Source organism: Triturus cristatus, chromosome 12 (genome assembly GCF_964204655.1).
Source record: "Triturus cristatus chromosome 12, aTriCri1.1, whole genome shotgun sequence".
Classification (NCBI taxonomy): domain Eukaryota; kingdom Metazoa; phylum Chordata; class Amphibia; order Caudata; family Salamandridae; genus Triturus; species Triturus cristatus.
In genome coordinates, this window is record NC_140595.1 from 612,797,165 (window position 1) to 612,819,253 (window position 22,089).

The 22,089-nt window shown below is 46.8% G+C and overlaps 1 protein-coding gene across 1 annotated transcript in view; it reads right to left on the reverse strand.

The window, feature by feature from the left end:
* ZNF276 (zinc finger protein 276) overlaps positions 1-22,089 on the reverse strand; it is a 326,477-nt gene that overhangs the window by 62,914 nt on the left and 241,474 nt on the right. Inside the window, exon 9 of the mRNA XM_085639722.1 lies at positions 9,524-9,641. Coding sequence (XP_085495848.1) covers positions 9,524-9,641 — 118 coding nt within the window. The remainder of the gene's footprint in view (positions 1-9,523; positions 9,642-22,089) is intronic.

Consider the following 22,089-nt stretch of genomic DNA (forward strand, 5'->3'; position numbering starts at 1 on the left):
CATTGGTGTGTTGTGTGTGGTCAATGCCGGATCTTGTCTCTGAATGAATTTGCCATGTGGGAAAACGTCCTTCATGGTGGATAATTTCATATCTTCTAGCAGAATCAACATACCCCGCTCCTGGGTCACTGAGAGCTTCGGATGATTAGCAATTGGAAGCACAGGGGCGTATATAGGCAGCTTATTGGCTCGTTGTGCTAATGTATGCCATGCATGCGAGGTGCAGCGTACAGGTTGTATCATGTCTTTATGTGCGTATGTCCTCGGGTTTGATACAAACGTCATCAGTGGAGCAGGGTTTGCACTATCTGTTTCCACTGCAACATGCGAAACGTATGCATGTGGTTTGGTCCAGTAATGAGCATGTTGCGCCTGCGCACAGTAAAAATATAGCTGTAGGTCTGGTGCTCCAAAACCCCCCAAATGATACGGTTTCATCAGTATGGACCAGCTAATCCTAGCCTGTTTTCCCGCCCATGTCAGCTTCTGCATCAGGGATCGCAGCCCCGCGAAGTAAGCCTGTGTCAACCATATTATTAAATAGGTATAGAAAACGGGGCAATACAATCATCTTTTGCAGCGCAATTCTATCTGCCAGCGTCAAGGGCATCCTTATCCATTTGTTCATCCAGCCTAGTCATTGGCCTACCATAGTTTTCCCTAATGACCAGGTCGGGGTCTCTATGTATCCAAACCCCTAAATATTTCACCGGGTCAGTTTGCCCCTTCAAGGGGTAATCTAGTTCCGGCTGCATCGTGACTGGCGTCAGCGGTATAACCACTGATTTGTCCCAATTAATTCTCAACCCGGCGTATTGCTCAAAGCGGATATATTCTCTAATTAGATTATTTAAATGTATACTAGGGTGACGCGTAAACAACACCATGTCGTCCGCGTACAAGGATATATTAAGGGGGCGTAGGCTAAACTGCAGGGCAGCTGCCCTATGACACTGACGTATCCTGCAGGCAAGAGGTTCCAGGATCAAAGTGAACAAGATCGGTGACAGCGGGCAGCCCTGTCTCGTCCCTCTTTTCACCTCGAAAGGGTCGGATATTTGTCCGTTCATCTTTATTCTAGCTGTGGGGGCGTGATATGAAATCTCTATCCATCTGATAAACCGTTCCGGGAACCCCATCCTACGCAGTACTGTAAACATAAATGGCCATTCCACCGAATCGAAAGCCTTTGCAGTGTCCAACAGCGCTGCCGGCAATTCTGGGTCCAAGTGATGGTACAAGGCAAAATTAGTGCGTATATTTTGAGTTGTGGACCTAGTGGGTACAAATCTCGATTGATTAGGCAGTATCCGCATCTCCTGTAGGAGCCGTATGCGAGTCGCGATAACTTTGGCCAGAATCTTTGCATCCATATATATCAGTGACAGGGGACGGTAGGATTCGCACCGCGACATATCTTTATCTGGTTTGGGGATTGTCACTAAGAGTGCTTCCTTCAATGATGTTGGGAGCGTACCTTCCTCATATGCTTCCTCATACATTTCTGCTAAATGTGGTATTAATATATCTTTGTACGTTTTATAAAACTCCGCAGGGAGACCGTCCAGTCCAGGAGCTTTACCATTCGGTAATGAGTTTATTGCATCCGTGAATTCATCTTTTGTAATGTGGTGGCTAAGAAACTTGCGGTGTGCATCTGAGAGCCACACCAGAGCTACATCCTGAAGATAGTGATTAATTTCTTCTACGGTAGTGCATGTCTGTTGATTGTAAAGCTCTGAGTAGAAATTTCTGAAACAGTTTGATATGGACGTAGTATCATACAGCATTTGGTCTGTGTCATCTCTAATCTGTGTTATGTACGACGCCGTGTATGAGGGTCATATCTTACCCGATAATGCTCTTCCCGGTCTACCGCCCCCCCGTAGCTTTGCGCTGTATATCGTTGTGATTTGTATCTTATCTCGTCCGTAGCGTATTTTTGGTACTCGTCAATTTTTCCCCTAATTCGGGCCAGCAGGGCTGGATTATGGGTCTGCGTGTGTTCCTCTTCCAATGTACGTATATCCTTTTCTATTATATGGAGCTGCTGTTGGATATCCTTTAGAATCCCATCTTGCTTGTTAATGCAATGACCTCAAATTGTCACCTTTAAAGCTTCCCACAGTGTCCCCGCACTCCTGACCGATCCAACATCAAGCTCAAAATATTCAACTATTGCCTGTCGCAGCTCAGTGTGGAAAACTTGATCCAATAGTGCACTTCCCCGTAATCTCCATGTGAAATGTCTGGGTATATGTGTGGGGATGTCCAACATTAGACTAACCGGGAAGTGGTCTGACAATGTCTTAGGAAGATGGTCCACCTCGCGTGTCCATGTGCATGCCTCTGCCGTAAGCAACCAGTAGTCTATTCTGGACGATGTGTTGTGTGTCGTAGATGTACACGTGCCCTCCCTACAATCCCTGTGTCTCAGCCTCCACACATCTGCCATTCCCCATGTGGTCATACCTTCCCTTACCACTTTGGCTGCTTGTTTGCCATATCTTTCATTGCCTGTTGATCTGTCTATTGCTGGGTCTAGACAGGTATTGAAATCCCCCCCCCCCCATATTATTGGCGCGCTAGGGAATTCTCTAAGTTTGGCCAATATTTCCGCATAGAACCCTGGATCGTCTGTATTTGGGCCATAGGAAGTGATAATTGTTAGTACAGTACCTCCGAAATTACCCTGCACCATAACATTTCGACCTTGGTCATCGGTCAGCGCTTTGAGTAGTTGGAAACGGGTGTTCCGTCTAATTAACAGTAATACCCCCCTTGCATACGTGGAATACGATGATGCTATGCGATATGCGGCCCATCTGGTGCCCACCCTCGTTTCAGTCGTTGGGATAAGGTGTGTTTCCTGGAGGCACGCTACATCAACACCATGTCTGTCAAGATATGCAAGTACCTTGTGTATTCTCTGTGGGTTTTGCAGACCCCTTACATTCCATGTCAGCAGCTTCAATTTTCGAGCCTGCGTTCTAGTATCAGCCATTCGTAAATACCCTTGACTGAAAGTATTGTATTCTGCGTATGTTATATGTGTATATCTTTTTATACAGAAAGGTCCTCCTATTGCCAATCAGACATTTTCCTACGTCCCCTCTCCCCACCCCCTCCCACTCCGCCCTGTCCCCAACTGCGGAGCCATTCCCAATCTGATTAACCAAAAAAAAAAACGAAAAAAAAAAAACACACACAACACAAAAAAAAATATGAAGAAAAAGAAATGAAAAACCCCTAACGTGAACTAGTGTGGTATACACGTAAGGGCGGTGATTGCCAGCCTGTTGCCTGTGGGCTGTCCCCCCACGGGCAATGCCCAGATAAAATAAACACACACATCTAAGCTAAGCACAAAAAATGCCACATTAGAAGCATAGATATGTTCAGTGAGCCCCGCGTATCAGAATAATGACTTTAGAATAAAGCGGAGTTTAAGCATACAGAAAATATGGCCCCATACAACATATTACTGATTTGTTTAAAGTTCAATGGTGGGCAACTTATCTGCGCCGCGTGTTCGTTCTTCCAGAGTTCGTCCCGCTGCAGCCAGTTCCCCCATACGGCAATGAACTATGAGACCAGCATCCAATCGTACACCATCCATCGACCTGAAATAGTATTTAGTAAATCCCACTATCCTGTTCCAACTCAAGCACTGCAAGTCCATCCTACAAGGTGATTTCGGCCAGTGACCACTTCTGTGTCCGATCACTCAACGTCTGAAGTTGTAGGTTGCTTCTCCATCTCCCCTCTTGGGGATCTTCTTCTGGACCTTGCATGGTCTTTCTATTGTAGAAATGTTTGCGCTTCTTTGGGGTCAGTATAGATTCTCGTCTTCCCTTCATCTGTGAGCCTAAGCCGTGCCAGGTACAGCATCGCATATGGGATATGGAGATCTCTCAGTTTCAGTTTCACCTGCACAAACTTCTTCCGCGCTTCTTGCACTGCAACCGTGAAGTCAGGGTATAGTGATATGCTCATGCCCTCGTGAGTCAGCTTTCCCAGCTTCCTAGCCGTTCGCAGCGCTGCATCGCGATCCCTGTAGTTCAATATCCGTGCTATTATTGGTCTAGGTGGTGAACCAATTGGCGGCTTCGGCGCTAAGGATCTATGCGCACGTTCTACGATGAAGCTCTCAGAGAAAGTGTCCCGTCCCATCATTGCAATTAGCAATTGTTCCACGTATCGTTCCACAGGTCCTGTATTTGACGTCTCCAATATGCCCGTCAGGCGAATATTATTTCTGCGGGATCTCGCTTCCAAATCTTCTGCCGTTGCTGATACCGCCGCCACTTGCTTCTCCAGTCTCGACTGCTTCGTCTCCATCTGTACCCGGGCGTCTTCGGTTTCGGATATTCTGCGCTCGGCCTCGTCTAATCGTTCAGTATGCTTGTCCAGGCGCTCCGACATTCTGTCATCTCGATACGTTAGAGAATCAATTTTCCCATCAATATTGGAGAGTGCAGCTTGTATAGTAGTAAACATGGCCTGTACCTCCACATTTGTGACTCCGCTGGAGGCTCCCGCCGCCGCCTGCTGTTGCTGCTGTTCCTCCGGTCCACTGGCCGTCTGTTTTTTAGTGTTGTCAAACATTATTTTCGGCTGAGTCCTGTCTGTTTTACCCATGGTCACAGTTAACACCGTGACCCGCGTCCTCGCTGTCTCGAGAGTGGACAATGACTGGTGTGTGTATGCGTTTAATGTCCGATATCCCTCTCGCATGGGGCGCCTGCTGGAGGTGTTTCAGTCCCGTGACCTAGCGGCCTCCACTCTATTCTACGCCTCCAGGAGTGGTGCTTATCTACCACGGACGCGCAGTCACTGATGTCTGGCCTTGTTCTGGCTTTTGAGAGGGTTCACAATAGTTTGCGCACTTTGGGGGTTTGTAGATTATACTCGCTGTGGTGCCACGGCTGGTTGCTCTTGTTTATGGGATCTCTGGCCCTCCTCTCAGGCAGTACAACTTGGGCCAATGGCGATATCGTTTGTGACTGCGCAATGCAGACGGCTGTGCCGGGCTCACCCTGCGTTGAAGAAATGGTTTTTTACCTTGTGGATGTCCCAGTTATTTGATTGTTAATGTGTTGGTCTATATTTTTTATTTGTTTAAAGTTGTTCACAGGCCTTATTTGTCCCCCGTGATCTGTCCAGCAGCTGTCCGCTTCCTTTTACCCCCTTTGCACCCTCTGTCCTTTCCGGCTCAATGTGCAGCTGATAGCCTTCCTGTCTCAGCTCTCCACGAGGTGCCACAGCTGAGCTTGACCATTAGCTCTACCAGCTCTGTACAGGATGGGCAGTGTCGCCCTCTCAATGCAGGCTCAAGTTGCTGCCCCCGCGTCTATCCGCCTCAAGAAGCCAGCTGCCGCAGCGCCCGCCTAAGGTGTGCTTAGCGTGCAGAAGCGGGCGGTCACGCAACCGGAGCCAGCGAAGCAGTGCCGGTCCCAGCAATACCCACCACAGGTCCGTTCACATTGCGCGCATAGCCAGGCGCTGCATGGGAGCGAGCAGCCCCTCTCCACCGCAGGTCCAGGAAGTCTCCAGTGTCTCTCCCCCACGTAGTGGGGCACGCCTCACCAATTTTTCCCGCAGTTTCCAGGCACCTCCAACGTGCACATGCAACGCTGGTCTCGCAACCCCCCAATGCGTGGCTCACCGATCCAATCTCGCCACAGCCTCCCCGGGCTTCCGACTCCTCGGTGGGGGTCCGCTTTCAGGGCCGTCGTGCGTGCTCTACGTCCCGGCCGTCGCTGCAACGTCAGTCCGCGGCTTCAGTTTCACTTTTAGACGGCTGGGCCCGAGCGTCTCGACCCGCGATTCCAGCCGGGGAGGTGCTCTGTTGTACCGATTCCTGGCAAGAACCGGTGCTCAATTGCTTGCTGTAGGTAGGCTCACCGTTCCATGTTAAGCCAGCCTCGATGTGCAGGATTTTGAAAGGATTTTAACGGGTGTTAGCAAGGAGCTCGCCTAATATGCGGCCATCTCGTTGCTTGGCTAGCTCCGCCCCCAGGTGTGTTCGGCGTTGTTTGAGGTATTTTGGTCTGTTCTGCAGACTATATGGGTTTTTGTATGATGTACCTATGAACTATATGTCATGCACAGTATTTGTATCATTTTTGCCAGGCTTCGCCCATTTGGTACTTTGGAAAATCAATAAAAAGTTGTTAAAACACAACTCGTTACATTAAGCCGGACTTATATTTCAAGTCAAAATTAATGTAACTTGCTGCAGTGTGCAGCTTTTATAAAGCTGCCACTTTGTTGTCTTTAAAACTGCTGTGCCTTTCTGGGCACACATGGAGCCTTTGAAGAGCAGATGTGTGACACTATGGGTTAGGGCTGATCCACTGTTTAGTTAGACAGGCTGGCACGGAGAGCAGAGAGGGGAAAACAGTTCCTAAACCGTTTTCCCCAGGGGCATGTAGCCCTAAGGTAGCCACACCCCAGGGGTGGTCTAGTGAGATAGACACACTCTTGGGAGTGGGCAGAATGGTGCATCCTGGGATAGCCAGAAACCACACTCCACAGCAAGTTGTCACCTGGTGGGAGGGACCTAGTAGCCCATTGCTTACCACCACATCCTGCCCAGGGCATTTTCAGAGTATAAAAGGGCCAACCCTTGCACCTAGACCTCAGATCTCAACTGACCTGGAAGAAGGACTGCCCTGCTGCGCTGAGGGACCAGCAAAGAGAGGCTGCACAGTTGATGGCTGCACCTGGTGGCTAGCAAAGAGAGCCTGCCATGTCCTGCTCAAGAAGAAGTTGTCTCCAGAGCCCAATGAAGCCTAGTGACTCCAAGGGCCAGCCGACTGGCCTCCTGTTTGCAGCACCAGGACACACAAGCTGGAAACTGAAGCAAATTGGAAACCCAGTGTCTTCAAGTCACTACCACCACTGCAGGGTAGCATCAGGGACCAAGACCCAACGCACAGTGTTGCAACCAAATTCGCTGAGCCCAGGAGTGCTGTGGGAGAGCTGCTGGGACCCTTAGAAGACAAGTTATCAAATCAGGAAAGCTTGGCCTGTGACCAGGACACTGGGCGACTGGTGGTCCAGTGGCGACTGGACTTTGGCCAGACAGGAGAGCACATTGTGCTAAGTCGAACCTACAACCAGGACCCCGTACCATCTTCATGGACTGAGGAGTGCCTGCAGAAAGACCCCCATCACCCATTTAGCATCCACAGCATCCCTAGAGCATCTTCAGCATATTTCATCCCTTGCATCAGGACCACTCCATAGGAATCCATTGCAACAAAGATAAAGTGCCTGGAGCTCCGGGAGGACTGCTTCTTCTGTGGAGGTAACGGTTTCTAAGGACCCTGCTGATCTTTCAAACTACTCTCTGCCGGAGGTAGTCTCCCCAAGTACTTCTAGCAGACCGCATTGACACTTAGCCCTGATTTAAAAAAATAAAAAAATAAAAAAAAAAAAAAAATGTCTCGGTGACAAATTCGCTGAATTTGCCAAGGCTTGTTTGTAGGTGAGTGAAAATGCTTTATTATTACCTGTAAATTTAATATCCCTGCAACAATCCAGTGCATCTTTTTGTTCTAGTGTCTAAATTCTTATAAAATACAGTCTATTTTTATAAACTGGTGTTGAGTTTCTTGAGTACCGGTATCATATTCAATAGTTTTGGTGCTATTTAAATGCTGTACACTAGTTCCTCAGTGTAAGCCTTGTTGCTCAGTGTCACAGCTACACAGCGACCCAGAGTTGAGCTGAGGGTTTGACAGACTAAACTTACTGGATCTAAAGGGGTTGGTAAGTGTATAGCATGGTGAGGTCGCACAACTACATCATATAATACACCCCATTTCCTCATAGCACTTACTTCAAAAGGTGAGGAATCTGCCAGAAAAAGTACATATCAGAATATACTGTATAGATGGCATCTTACTCCTGTTTGACTTCATACTACTGAGGGCAATAGGTCAGAGGTTTGGAAGTGGGGCGAGAGGAATAATGTTCCGCATTTCCTGGGACGGTCCTCTATCGAGCTGCTACTGGGATGGGTTACTCTTAGATATTGAGCAGATCACTTGGATTTGGAGGTGTTCAAGACTGAATTTGTCCTACTGAGTTGCATGCCAGAGATAATGACGTCTGGGAGAGGAGGATCCCAGAATCTTGTAGGTTGTCTTCTTCTTAGTGGTTTAACAGGTGATCTTTTGCCGGTGGAGACACTTCTGGGTCCCCAGATCAGCTGGTCTGTATTACAGAATGTGGTTCACGCTGGCATTGGAAAGGTTGTATATACAAAGAGCAATGCGTTGGAACAAATACTGGAATAATAATCAAATGGATAGGAAAACATTAATGAATCCTCCCACTGAGACAAATTCTCAAAGTTATTTAGCATAAATGAATTTCACCGACACAAATTGCAGTTCTCATAAAATGATTTTTTTTATATATTTAGAAATTTTATATCAAAAGTATTTTTTTAAATGACATACACATATTCCTATACATCAATTAAAACAAATATATACAAAAAATATACAACAAAATAATAATAAATGTATATATACCTCACTATATACAAATAATATACTGGGTAAGAAATATACAATACACTTGTTTATCCTTTATTACCCTATTCATTAATACAGATGCTGAATCTATGTATTATAAGAATTCCGTTTTCTAGAGATCGCCCTTTATGATCAAAGGAAAGTACATCATGAGGAAAGATACATAGGTCCTCTTTTAATTAATGGTACTCTCTCAATTCTTTATTATATTTCAATTTACCTAAAGCTTCTCCAATTCAAGAGGTCTGAAAAGGTAGCACATGATCCTGGTGGATGGGTCGAGCACCAGTTTGAGAGGCTGTGCGGTCCAAAGATTTTAGGAAACCAACATGCTAAATAACAATGACGGTCTTCTGATGGGGCTCCAGACGGAACGTTACCAGTCAGAAAAAGGGGCATGTGCAATCACATGGACTCTAAAGTGGCTTCAGAAAGGTGGTAGGAGTTATCAGTCCAGTACATTGCCAACGGAGCATGGGGAAAGGTGGTGGAGAAAAAAATCTTGTTAGGTTTTGGCCACAGGGTAGTGTGGGAACTGAGACACTATGGAGTTTGGAATTGGGGGACTCTTTTACTAGTCTGTTTTTGGTTGCTCTTTCTTCTTGCAAAACTAATAAAGTACTTGAAAATTAATAAACAGCGACATTACTATCACTTAACCTCTTCAGTGCCCATGACGAGATAGTCTCGTCATGGAGCACGGTTGCGCTGTGCCCATGACGAGACTATCTCGTCATGAACCCCACCCACTAGTGCAATGCCCGGCACAGGAGGGGGAAAGGGCGTGGCACTGAAGGGGTTAAGTAGAGTCTGTTTTTATTTAAAATTCAGATGGCATTCATTTTAACAATCTTATTGTACTTTAGGAGTTCGTATATCCTTTTGTCCTATTCCACAAGAAGGTCAGAAATGTAACCTCTTAATGCAGTCTTCTGTGCCACATGGAAGAACATTTTGCTCATTAAACTTACCTGTGTGTATGAGCTTTACATGGCGCTGAAGGTATCTATCGATCATGAATACCTTGTTACAGCCAGGGTGGGGGCAGGGCCTCTCTCGCACCTGCTCATGATGCTCTTTAATGTGTTTCTAAAACAAACAAAAAAACAAACTCAAAACCTTATAATTAACCACCATCATAGTGTAATTTAACACAACTTTAAAACAAGCATTAACAAAACCAATGTCTCGCCTTTATAATACAACTGCCAACTTATTGACTTTGACAATGTTCGTTTGTATCGCACCATTTTGAAAGAGGGAAAAGATAACCAAAATCAAAATACTGCAGAAAAAACAAACACATATCTTAAGGTATCTCAGAACATTACATTGAATCTAATATATTCAATCTTTATAAAAGGCATGGTGTAGTTTACACTTACCTTTCTTTCACTGAGAAAACTGGACAGAATTTTATAAGGAAGATTCAGAATTTAAAGAAAAATGTTTAACAAGGCCTAATTTACTTTCAACAGGATTCAGAATTGAAACAAATGTAGGAAACAGCTGGTACTCATCCTTAGCCTAAGGGGTAGATTTATGGACCCCCTGAAGATCACACATCTCCTTTTCAGTCATGCTAAGTACACCTTCTGCCTCAAACTTTAGCTAAATGAGTGCACCATAAAAGCCTTTGTGTGCCAAGGCCTGATCTTTCATGCAATATGTGAAATGAAATCCAGGCGATATAACAAAAACAATCCATAAAGATTGCTCTTTGTCATACATGTTGCTATGCTTTCGCAGACAAGCTGGGAGGGGTGAACAGCTAAACAGAGTGAGGGTGGGGGAGATATTTCAAGAGGATGCAGCAAATAGTGGAACTTCGGAGCGCCAGGGATCTAGTCCTGAAACCACCGTTATGCCAGAAGAAGAAAACCTATAACAGAGCCTTCTCTGGAGTGGCCCCTAGAATCTGGAACTTACTTCCCCCTCACATCAGAAGAATGAGCTCCACTTCTGCCTTCAAGAAGGAAGCGAAGATCTTCCTTATGACCAAATTCTTACCAGAGCGGACATCTGAACTCAATCCTCTTCACCCCTCAACCCACGCTGCCACCCAGCCCATTCTTACCTTTTTCCATTAGCTAGGACTCTGCTCTCTCCATCTAGCTCTATCATACCATATTTGTTCCTAAATTGTTGCATTACAGTAAGTCCATACTAGCTGAGATCTATCATTTATTGTACACTTGTTTTACTATTTGCCTATAACGTCCTCAAAGTAACATTGTCTAATCTAAGCAGGAGCTACTAGCCCAAACCATGGGCAAGGGGCCTTTAACTCCTGATGTCCCTCGGCCTGACCTACTCCGGGTCCTGTGCAACTGGGCCAAGTATCCCTTCAGCACTTGATTCTCAGTGGTAGCACAGGTCAAGCAATCGAAGACTTCTCAGGATGTAGGTGGACATAAGGGGATGTACATAGGCACACAACTCAAAATATGATCAGCAACAGCAATAAATGATTGTCTAATCAAATACTTTCTTTTATAAAAAATAAAAAAAATTATATAACAACATAAAGTGAAATTCAGCAGTCACAAGCAATACAGGGTCTCCTTGGGTATGGGCTCTTATGTTTTAAGAGGCAGATTCCTGAGTATCACTCCGCTTCCCCTAGTGGTAATTCCCCATCCACTACAGGCGGCATTCACAAGTACAACTAGTAGTCCGAGTTTCAAGAGTCCCACTCCAACTCATATTAAAGTCAAAAGGGCTCAAGTGCCGAAGCACTATGACAGGACAGTTCCCCTAGGCTGTCTTGCCTGTATATCAGTCTTACCCGCACCAGCAGGAGCAGGACCTGGATCACCAGAGTCTCCAAGCACGCCCCATGTGGTAGCTGAAGCTGCAGCGGCCGCCTCCAGAGAGTTCTTCACATGAGGCCCTGGAGAGACAGCGGTCAGGTGTCCTGGAGCTCCTCACACACTGTCCTGCAGAGGCCAGGGTGGTCCTTGATTCTCCTTCAATGCCGATAAGTTTCCTGCGATCCTCCCCACAGGTAGGGGGCGCAACATTCCTGGCCCTCAGTCGGGGCATAGGCCTGCACAGGTCATCAAGACCACCTCCTCCTCTCAATGATGGTCTCGACCAGATCACGCTCCCTGCCTTTTTCCAGTGCCCCCCTGGCATATGCGGTCACCGTCCTCACTTTGAACAAGGCTACCACCTAATTGGTATAGAAGCACAGCAACCCCACCTGGTACATAAGGTCACCAATTTCAATCCGCACACTGGCTACGGCCCATTTGGCACATCAGTAATATTTATGGTGGTCCCACCTGGCATACGAGGTCACCAACTTCAAACCTGCACACGGGCAACAACCCATCGGTGCAGCAACATTTGGGGTTCACTTCACGCCAGCCATCCATCCTCTTGCATACGGGGGGGGGGGGGGTCGCAGAGTTTAACCTGCACACTGGCTGCAGCAGCAGTCTCTTCTCACCTTGCTACAGGGATCCAACAGGCAGGATCCCCCCAACTGGACCTCGCTCCCTCCAACACTCTCCTCTTCCTCACAGGGCCAGGGCACACTGTCAGGGCACACTGTCTTGGCAAGCAAGCAGGCACTGTCACTCCACACTCCAGGGGCAGGTGATCTTGGATTATCTGGGTGATGTTCCCTCACCCAACTGGGAGATTGGAAGGCCTTGGCTTCCAGTCCTGGCCACTGGCAAAAGACTTTCAGAGCTTCTACTCCTTGCACAGCCTGACTGGCTGCTTGACAGTTTCGGGGGCCGCGAGCTCTCCTTCTCAAGTCCATTTCCAGACACCCAATGTGGTTTAGAGTCCGAGTCTTCGATGTTTATATTAGGGGTCTGCTTCCTTTTGAAGAGCTCTCTCCTCTGCCTTGCCCATCCTCCAGAAAACAGTCGGTCACAAAAGGAGCCCACAACAAAGGCCATGGGAGTGACTAAAGGTTCACACCTGGATGTCAGCCACAGTGATATGTGTATCAAGAGGTTACCCCAGGGTCTCAGCATAACAATTTATGGTTCACGTATCAGCCCCATCTCTTTCCTGAAATGTTCCCAGGCCCCCTCCCCATGACCCCTCTCTGAAACAAACAACATCCTTTGAAGTATACTGAACAGCCTGGCTGTCCCTTCCTCCAGTGCGTCCTACCCAGCTCACAGGAATGCAGCAATCCACAAATCTGTCTGGGGGATTCCTCCATCTCCTGTTCCTCCAGAAAGCACTAGTCTCCCACAATGGAAACCAGAATCTTCCATATATTGTACCATTCACAGGCACAAGAACACCCAGCACATGCATTTAACATAAATGAACTGCACAGTAGCATTCCTGTATTGTACCATTCATGCAAACACCCAGTGCATGCATATAACACAAGCACACTGTGCAGCACTACACACCAAACCGGTGTAGGCCATTGGTGAGTTAGGCACACAGCAGCAGAACTTCAAATAGGTGAGCTTGTAGGCATCACTTCAGTGACGCATGTAAAAAGGTCTGTTCATTACCACTTATCACTACACGGTATGCAGCCACCACTGCGCTCATGCTGCTTAACCCCATACAATGGCAGTATCCTTTCACCACTATGACAGTACCCACTCCAGTTCTAAAAGACTGCAATCAGTGAGATAGGCATATGTCATGGCTCACACTCATGATCCGTGTTCGCCCATGACAACAAAAATCAACAACAGGGATCCAGACATTTTTTTACAGTGTGGTAACCTAGGGCAGGGGTGCACGTTCATCACCATGCGAGGAACTTTTCTGTTCCAACATCAACAGATGTGAGGTTTGAACCCTTGACCTGTGCTTGAATAGGTGATCTCAACAGCGATACTGGGCTTTATAAACATTCTCTTTCCTTAGCTTTTGGTTTTTCTGCCTTTTTCCTCATCCTTTCCATCTCCTCATGTGTATGTGTACGAAATAGGACTGACCCTAAGAATGGACGGTCAATCTTGAATTGGGCATCTGGTTTCAATGTTAAAAGCAACCAGGATGCCCAGTGAAGAGATTTACAATGGAGGAACTACACAGCTGAGAAATCCGTAGTCAACAGCAGCACTAATTGCTCAGTTGCTCACTAAATGTCCCTCTTGAATTACTTCAGGAAGCCTGGTCTGGGTCTAGGCAGATCTTCCACAAAAGAAGACAAGGACTCCCAGACAAATCTACCATAATGGCCCAATTAAGCTGTGACACTGGTAGCCTTCTGAGTTACTGATGTAAGACCACACACTGTCTGTCCCGCAGCATCAATTTTCTTACTCTCATGATCTAGGGACACTGATGTTTATGGAGCAGATTTTTTTCCCTTCTCATCAATGCTACAATCACCGAGTCAGGTTTTGCTTCTTGGCGACGGTAGGATGGATTTTGCTCTGATGCTTTATATTACTTTTGGAATCTAGGCATAGCCATTTTTATGCTTGTGTGTGATATAAAATGTTCCTATACCACCTTTGCAAATCCTGGAACGAGCTAGCAAAATTAGTGTTAGAGCCAATCTACCCTCAAGTGTCTCCATGATGACAGAAGCAGTTTATGCAGCACTTCTATGTGAATGTTGTGTTTATTTGCACCGCTCATGAATAAACCCTACAAGGTGTTGGCATCCATGGGGAAGGTGCGTAAAGAAGACCTTGATAGCTAAGTTGGGGGTGTATATTCAAAAAGAATTATCAATTTTGCCAGTTTTACTGGGATGGTGTACAAAATGATAAGCACCCTGCTGGAAAGCCAGAAAAATGTGCATTGGCAGAATAGCTTGAGGTCAGTCTGTTTGGCATATACTTCAATGATGATATAGGGGTGGCAGGGACGCCTGTGTCTCCTCCTTTCTTAGGATCTCCTTTCCTGGGAGCTCCTTTTTGAAGAATGGAAGGTTCAGTAGAGGACGTACCTTTCTGACCTAACTCCTGTGCCGCCTCCTCTCCTCACATTATTTAATTGCCCTCTCGGGAGTATTTAATCTCCGCGTTTAAGATTTTTTTTTTTTTCCTTTCTTTTTTTACATCTTCTAACAGAACCCACAGAATTTTATCCAATGTGTAGGTCAAAGGCACACTACATATACTGAGAGATGTCTGTGGCAGTCTTCATTCTCCCACGGGAAGGGAACACCACAAAAAGTGAAGGCTTTGTTAGTATAAATTACCTCACAAATTTGGGAAAACAGATAGATTAGTTGAAGACAGTGAATTAGGTAAATCAGTTATTTTCGGGGAAAAAGCTTCTACAAATTGAGAGGTTCTCCCTGAAGTACTAGAATTACTTCACTGACCATGTCATGAGTGATGTAATATGTGAGGTCATAAGTAGTACATTGCGAGGGCATAAGTTATACTTAGCTCAGGTAACTAGAACTGCTGAATTTATATGGTTTTCTGCGAGTGAAATCTAAGCCTACCATAACGTCCCTGTAACCTTTGTTTTATAAAGTGAATTAAAAAAAAAATTAAGATTCTATTTCCTAACTAGAACGCCCCTGGAACCTTTTTTTTAAATGTTATTTCCTAACTATAACATCAACGTATTCTTTGTTTTTTTAAGTGAATCTCTAAGGTTTTTAACATTTAATTTCCTAACTGTAACATTTGAGAGGGAATGCATGAGTGGGTGTGTGAGGGAGTGCATGGGTGTGTGAGTGTCTATATGGGTCTTGGAGTGGCTACATAAGGGTCTCACTGGGAGTGTGAGTGGGTGTATGAGTGTTTTAGGGAGTCTGTTAGTAGGTGTGAGAGTTGAGTGGGTTTGCAAGTGCCTCCATGAGTGTCTGAGTGGGTGTGCTAGTCTCTGAATGGGTCTGAGAGTGGGTGTATGAGTCTGTCAGTAAATGCATGAGTGTCTGAGAGTGGGTGTATGTGTCTGAGAGTGGGTGTATGTGTCTGAGAGTGGGTGTATGTATCTGAGTGTGTGTGTGTGTGCCTGAATATGTGTGTGTGCCTGAAAATGTTTATTTGACTAAATATGTGTGTGTGCCTGAATATGTGTGTGTGTGCCTGATGTGCACCTGAATATGTGTGTGTGTGCCTGAATATGTGTGTGTGTGCCTGAATATGTGTGTGTGTGCCTGAATATGTATGTGTGTGTATATCTATCTATCTATATGGGTCAGTGAGTGGGTGCATGAGTGTGAGTGAGTGACTGAGTGCATCTGTGAGTGTCTGTCTAAGTGTCTGTGTGAGTGACTCAGCCACAAAGGAACCCCACCTGCCGTTTTAGCCAACAAGAGTCTACAATTTTGCACAAAATATCTACTCAAGTGGAGTTCCTTCTACTGGTTAATTACTAAGTGCTACCTCCTTGGGTAAATGTACAGTACGTATTCTACACTAATGGAGCACGAGGAAATGTTACCAGTGGTGTGCGTTTTGGCAATGTGATTGTTCTTGGTGTGTCTTTATCCAGAAAAATATGATAACATGAATCCTCCTATAGAGAAGACAACGAGAGTTCAAAGAGATAAATCTCCTCCAAACAAGGGTCCTTCCTCTTAACTATAGGAAGTAAGTGCTTCTTTGCTTGGTGGAGATGTCCTCATATTCCTCTGTATCAAGAATTCTTCCCCTAAATCAGTGGGACACACGCTGGGAGAGGGCGGGGGGAGGCGCTTGTTAGCTGACCATCATCCTGGCAGGAAGACCTTTGGATACTAAGGTGGGCAGGGCCAAATAGGGAAGCATCCAAGTGATTTCCACATTTGCATACTCCTAGCAATCTAAAGGGAGAACCATGGACTCTGCTCTCACCAGGAGGACAAGAACGAACCCACTCGTCATGGTCACATACATATTGAGCTCCAATAGATCAACGATGCAGTCACCTCCATGCAGGATTTAAGATAGTTTTCCAATATGGAATTGCAGAGGAAACACACTTGCTATGCCTTCGCCAAGCCCAGGTGTTAGGATCGTATGTCCTTTGAAAAAGTGGAGCTTCAGTGGGGGCACCTGCTATGTTTATGTGTGTAGATGTTTACTGTTGCGGTTTCATTTTTGTGCAATGAGCATCAGGGCTATAACTGCGATGGAGGCCCCATCCCCAGGGCCTGGCCTTCAAATGCTGGGTGCCCTGGAGCCCACCCAGGGAATGTAGTCAACACCGTTGGAGACTGCGGGAGGAGCTTGCATGCCCCTGCGGTCCTTAATGGCTATCGGCCTCCTGCTCTAACACACAGGGAGCTGCTAAACATGCAGTTCACTGTGTGTGAGAGCAATTCTTTTGTCTGTTTCCATGCTGCTGAAATAGACAAAAACTCTGCTCTTGGCAAGCGGGTGCGGTTTTACAGCTCTCGCCCGCTGGGAGAGGAGTGTTCATGTTTGCTCTGAATTGACGGGAGCGCCAAGTCAGAGGAAACAGCTATGTCCGAGTGGTGGGCCCCCCGGGACATAGCAGGAGCCGGCCCTGGAGGGTGGCGGTCCCCAGGGCCATATGTGGCTCCAGGAGGGGGCCACATGGCCCCTCCTTCTGTGTGGACAGGCTTGCCTCGGGGGAGGTGGTGGTCCCTGGGGCACTGTATGGCCCGGGAGGGGGGCCGCGCCCCCCCCCCCTCCCACTTTGAAATATTATTTTGGGCCCGGGGAGGTGGTGGCCCAGGGGGTCCATACGGCGCCCCCTCACAATTTACTTAATTTTTTTACCTGCGGAGGTGGTGGTCCCCGGGGCATCTAGTAAGCCCAGGAGGGATGGTCTGCGTAGGCCCCTCCAATATTGAAAGGAAAGCCCCGGGCGGTGGTGGGCCCCAGGGCTGCTAGAAAGCCCAGGAGAGGGGTCCAGGTGGCCCTCCCTCCATTATTTTAATTAAAGCCCGGGGAGCCTCAGGAGGGGGGACCCCGTGTGCCCCCCTCTTTCTTTTAAATAAAATGCCCCCAGGACCTAGTCTTACTGGGGACCTTTTTCAAAACTAGCATTTCTTTTGCTGCAAATATGGGATTTTTGCAGATTTTGTGGCAAAAACCTTTTTTTAAATAACGTTTTTTTGCCCTGATGGAGTCCCTCTGGGACCCCACAACCAAGGCTAGGGGGTTAGGATATTCTTAACCTGCCCCCTTTTCTTTTTTTTGTGTTTTTTTGTGCCAGTTGCCAACACTTCCTGGTTAATGTGTTGGTAGCCAATAAGAGTTCTGCGGATCGCCGCACAAGACTGTCGTCATTTGCGAATTATTTGAGGTCGTAGATATACAAATTTGGATTTCCTTACATTTCTCAACAACTACTGAACTGATTTACACCAAATAACAAAAAGCACAATCTGCGAACCAAAAGCTAGCTTTCTGTCAAGTTTGGTGTTAATTCTGTCCAGATATATATACATCTTTTCATATTCTCCAGCCCAAACCCCCACCCGCCCACCCAAGAGTTTCTTGGTATGCAAGAAGGACTCCATGTACAATAGAACAAGTTAGACTATGCTGGTCTTCCGAGGGTATCTCTGCACACGAAAGATGACAAGCAGAGGAATCAATCAATGTTTTCACAAGCGGTTGATAACTGCTTTACTCACTTGTTTCTAGGCTTCAGCACAGACCCCACTTGAAGTAGTACAAAGATATAGAAGTCCCATTCTGCCTTTGAGTAGCCTACTTTTTTAATGCTTTTAAACTGCAATAGATGCGATCTTACAATCATGCAGTTTTAATATCATGATTTTCCGACAGGGAGAGCAGCAATTTGAAGTCTTCTTTGTTCTTAAATTTTTCCAAATTAAACACAGTTATGGAAAGAAAAGTGCCATAAAAACAGGAAAAAGCATATTCTTTTGCATTTTACAAAAGGAAGAAATAGAAAAGTGCAAATATGTTTATTGAAGAAAAGACCAGCTTGAAATTAGAAACTGAAAAGAGTCATTGGTCCTCAATATGCTTGATGAATTTTGATGTGGAATCTCACCTCCCAGTCTCTAGCCCTTGCAAAACAAAAATGCAAATACCAGATCTGACCCTGGAATGAAGAATAACTCAAGGACTCATGAATACGAGATTCTTTTCCAGTGGTTTTTCCCCAATTCCAGGGACAAATCTCCTGACGCTTTCCATATGCTTAGAGCAGGTGGAAAATGTCAGTGGGAGGGCCAAGGGTGGCAATGGGTCTAGGGAACATTTGCAGGTCAGGGTTGAGCACTGTATGCTCTCCCTGGTATACTGCAGGGGTAGAGTGGGGCCCAGTTTGTGCTCATGGCCAGAGCCCCTGCCTTGCAAAAGTTTCATAGAGTAACTGTGTCCAGAATCACAAGGCTACTATCCCAGGTGGTAGTATCACCTCCAGAGCTGATGCTCCAGGGAACTAGGGCCACTCTTATTCTTACTTTATTTTTTTATAAAATTCAATAACAATATTGACAGATGGGAAAATAAGTCATCAATGCAAAGTGTATGATCAACATTAGGTATAGAGGTACAGCAATGATCAATGAATCTCGCCGAAGGGTTACTCAAGAGAAAGCATTCATACACATCAACAGTGACAATCCGAATAGTACATAGGACCATTCTACTAGAAGTCTATTCGCAAACAGAGGGCGGGAAAGCGTTTCTTATAAGCCAGAACCAGACCTCGCATGAGATAATGTAAGGGCTCCCCCTTCTACATCCAAATCGAGCTTGTAATACTTCAACAATGGGAACCAAATTTTTCGGAATTTACGTGGGCAGCCACTCGCTTTATAAACCACTTTCTCCGCAGCCATGTATAAATCCATATTGGATTTCCATTCTGTAAATGTAGGAAGGCGCTGTGCACCCCAGTACTTGGCTATATCCCGTTTAGCCACTATCAACCCAAGATTAGCAAGTAAGAGTCCATACCGTGGCAGATCGACATCACTGGGAATTCCCAATAGTAGGAATTTCACATCCATCTAAATGGTTGCCTCAAGTATTTTATTTAATTCCCCCACTATTGTGCGCCAGTAGGGCTGAATGTGACCGCACTCCCACAGAGTGTGAATGTATGTGCCATGTTCCGTACGGCATCTGAGGCATGCAGTGTCCTCCACCCTCCCCATCTTGTGCAATCGTTCCCTATCATAGTAGACCCTATGAAGGATCTTGTATTGGATAAGACGCCGTCTTAATTTGATTGCCACCTCACATGGGTGCATGAGGGCCGCTTCCCAGTCTATATCCTCAAGGGGTCCTGTTGTGAGTTCCCACTTTGCGCGAAGTGGGCCGAGACCATCTGGCATGTTATTGAGCTGCGTTTTGTATGTCAGCGATATCGCCTGAGTCGGGATCTCCTCCTGAAGGAGTCTGCCCTCAAGGGGGGCGTATTCCGGCAGCGCCCCGTCGTCCAGCCCTTCCGTCCGCCAGGCATGGCGAAGCCTAAGGTACGCGTAAGCTTGGGAACTATGCAGTTGATATTTGGATTGAGGGAACGAGAAGGAGGCCAGGGAGCCTCTCTCCAGGAGATCTCCTATCTTGGAAATGCCAATGAGGTCCCATTGTTTGAAGCCCCTCAGCTTTCTGATCTCACGCAGACTAGCTCCCTCCCATAATGGGGTCTCCCGTGTAGGTTTCCCCTCCCATCTCATCAATTTCCCTGCAGTTTTCCAGGCCTCTATTACCCATTAGGTAGCGGGAAGGAGTTGTGTTGTGCCAGCACCCCCGTATAGATAGTGCAGGTGGGAGTGTTCATGGAACTGAAGCCTTTCCAGCCTATATGCCGGATGGTCCCCTGGTGTGTGAATCCACTAATTAATAATGATAAGGTGGGCTGCCCTATCGTAGGCTCTGACATCTGGTACGGCCAACCCCCTGTTGTAAGGATTGCGTTGCAGGGTCCACAATGCTATCCGTGGATGAGCACCATCCCAGAGGAGGAGGCGCAACTCACTATCAATAGAAGCGAAAATTGTATCAGGTAATTTGTGATAAGTGTTCTGAAGAACAGAAAGAAGCTGAGGGAGAGTCACCATTTTGTACATGGCGGCTCTTCCCATGATAGTGAGAGGACGTTTCCTCCACCGCTTCCCATCTGTCTGAAAATTCAGCAGCACCCGTACTATATTGCGATCCACGCGAAGCACGGGGTCAGTGGTAATATAAAGGCCCAAATAAAGAAAGCCCTCCTCGGCCAGCCGCAAGCAGCTGGGTTAAGTGTCAGATGTGGGATCACCACTTACTGGATAGAGGGTGGACTTAGTCCAGTTAATCTTGTAGCCAGCGTAGCTGCCTTATTCTTCAAAGATGTGTAGAAGACGGGGGAGCGTGTCAGCGGGCCGCGTGACATAGAGCAGAATATCATCTGCATATAACGATATGCGTTCTTCCTCCAGTGACCCGGGAGCGTTTAGAAAGCCACCCAGGTCAGGTCGGGAGCGAACCACGCATGCCGCGTTGTATCGGCCAGCTGGCGGAGAGAGTGCCATTGACCCGTACTCGCGCCTCAGGTGTGTTCTATAACAACGCCAGCCACTCTACGAAACCGGGCCGAAGCCCATTGCTTCCAGAGTGCGCCACATGAAGAGCCAGTGAATCGCGTCAAACGCTTTCTCCGCATCAAGCGAGAGAAGCAAATCGGGAGTGTTGCGACCCAGTACTGTGTCCATCCAGTTAGCTAGGCGGCGTAAATTAAGACGGGTAGCACGCTTAGGCATAAAGCCAGATCGGTCTTGGTACACCAACAGAAGAATCACGCTTAACAGGCGCTGTGCAGGAATCGTGGCCAGAATTTTTGTTTCAATATTAAGGAGGGATATGAAGCGATAGGACCCAGAATCATCTGGGGGTTTCCCGTCTTTATGAATGACCACCACTGTGGCTAGACGAAGGTCTTGAGGGAGACACCCCTGTTCTTTTGATTCAACGAACATCTTTAGGAGATGGGGCGCCAGCAATGCAGTGTTCAGTTTCGAAAATTCACTCGGCTTACCTGCTTTCTGGTGACCTATGGCCTCGGTAACCTCCGCCAGCGTCAGGTCGCCCTCTAGGCTATCTCGTTCGTCGGGTGTAAGGGTGGGCATGTCAATACCTTGAAGGTATTGGCGTATCTGAGAGTCTCCCGCTTGAGTACGGGTTCCATAAAGAGCCTTGTAATAGCGCTCAAAAGCTCCCGCGATATCCTCCGGAGTGGTATGAACAATCTCTTGCTCGTTTATATACAGTACCCATCGTGACTCAATTTCTTTCCACCCCAGCCACGCCAACAGTTTCCCCGCCCGATCTCCCGTTTCGTAAAGGCGATGTTGGGTTGCTAGTTGGTATGTTTTTACCTCGCAGTCGCAAGTGCTAAGTATTCGTGCATAGTTATTTCAAGCCGGCGCAGATCCTGTTCCGTCATTGTGGCCTGGCTTGTCCCTTCCAAGTCCAGGAGGGTATGTTCTAACTCTCCAAGCTCCTGAGTCACACGTTTCTTCTTGTGGGCCAGTACATTTTGCGCCCAGTCACGCAGTACCGTCTTGTAGGCCTCCCACAAAGTAATTGCAGATGGGACTGAACCTTCATTTTCAGTGACATATAGCTGGGAGTCAACACGGAGCTCTTCAGCAACTGTCTCATCACGCAGCTCCCACGCATTAAGCCTCCATTGCGGAAGCCGTCGACCTCCT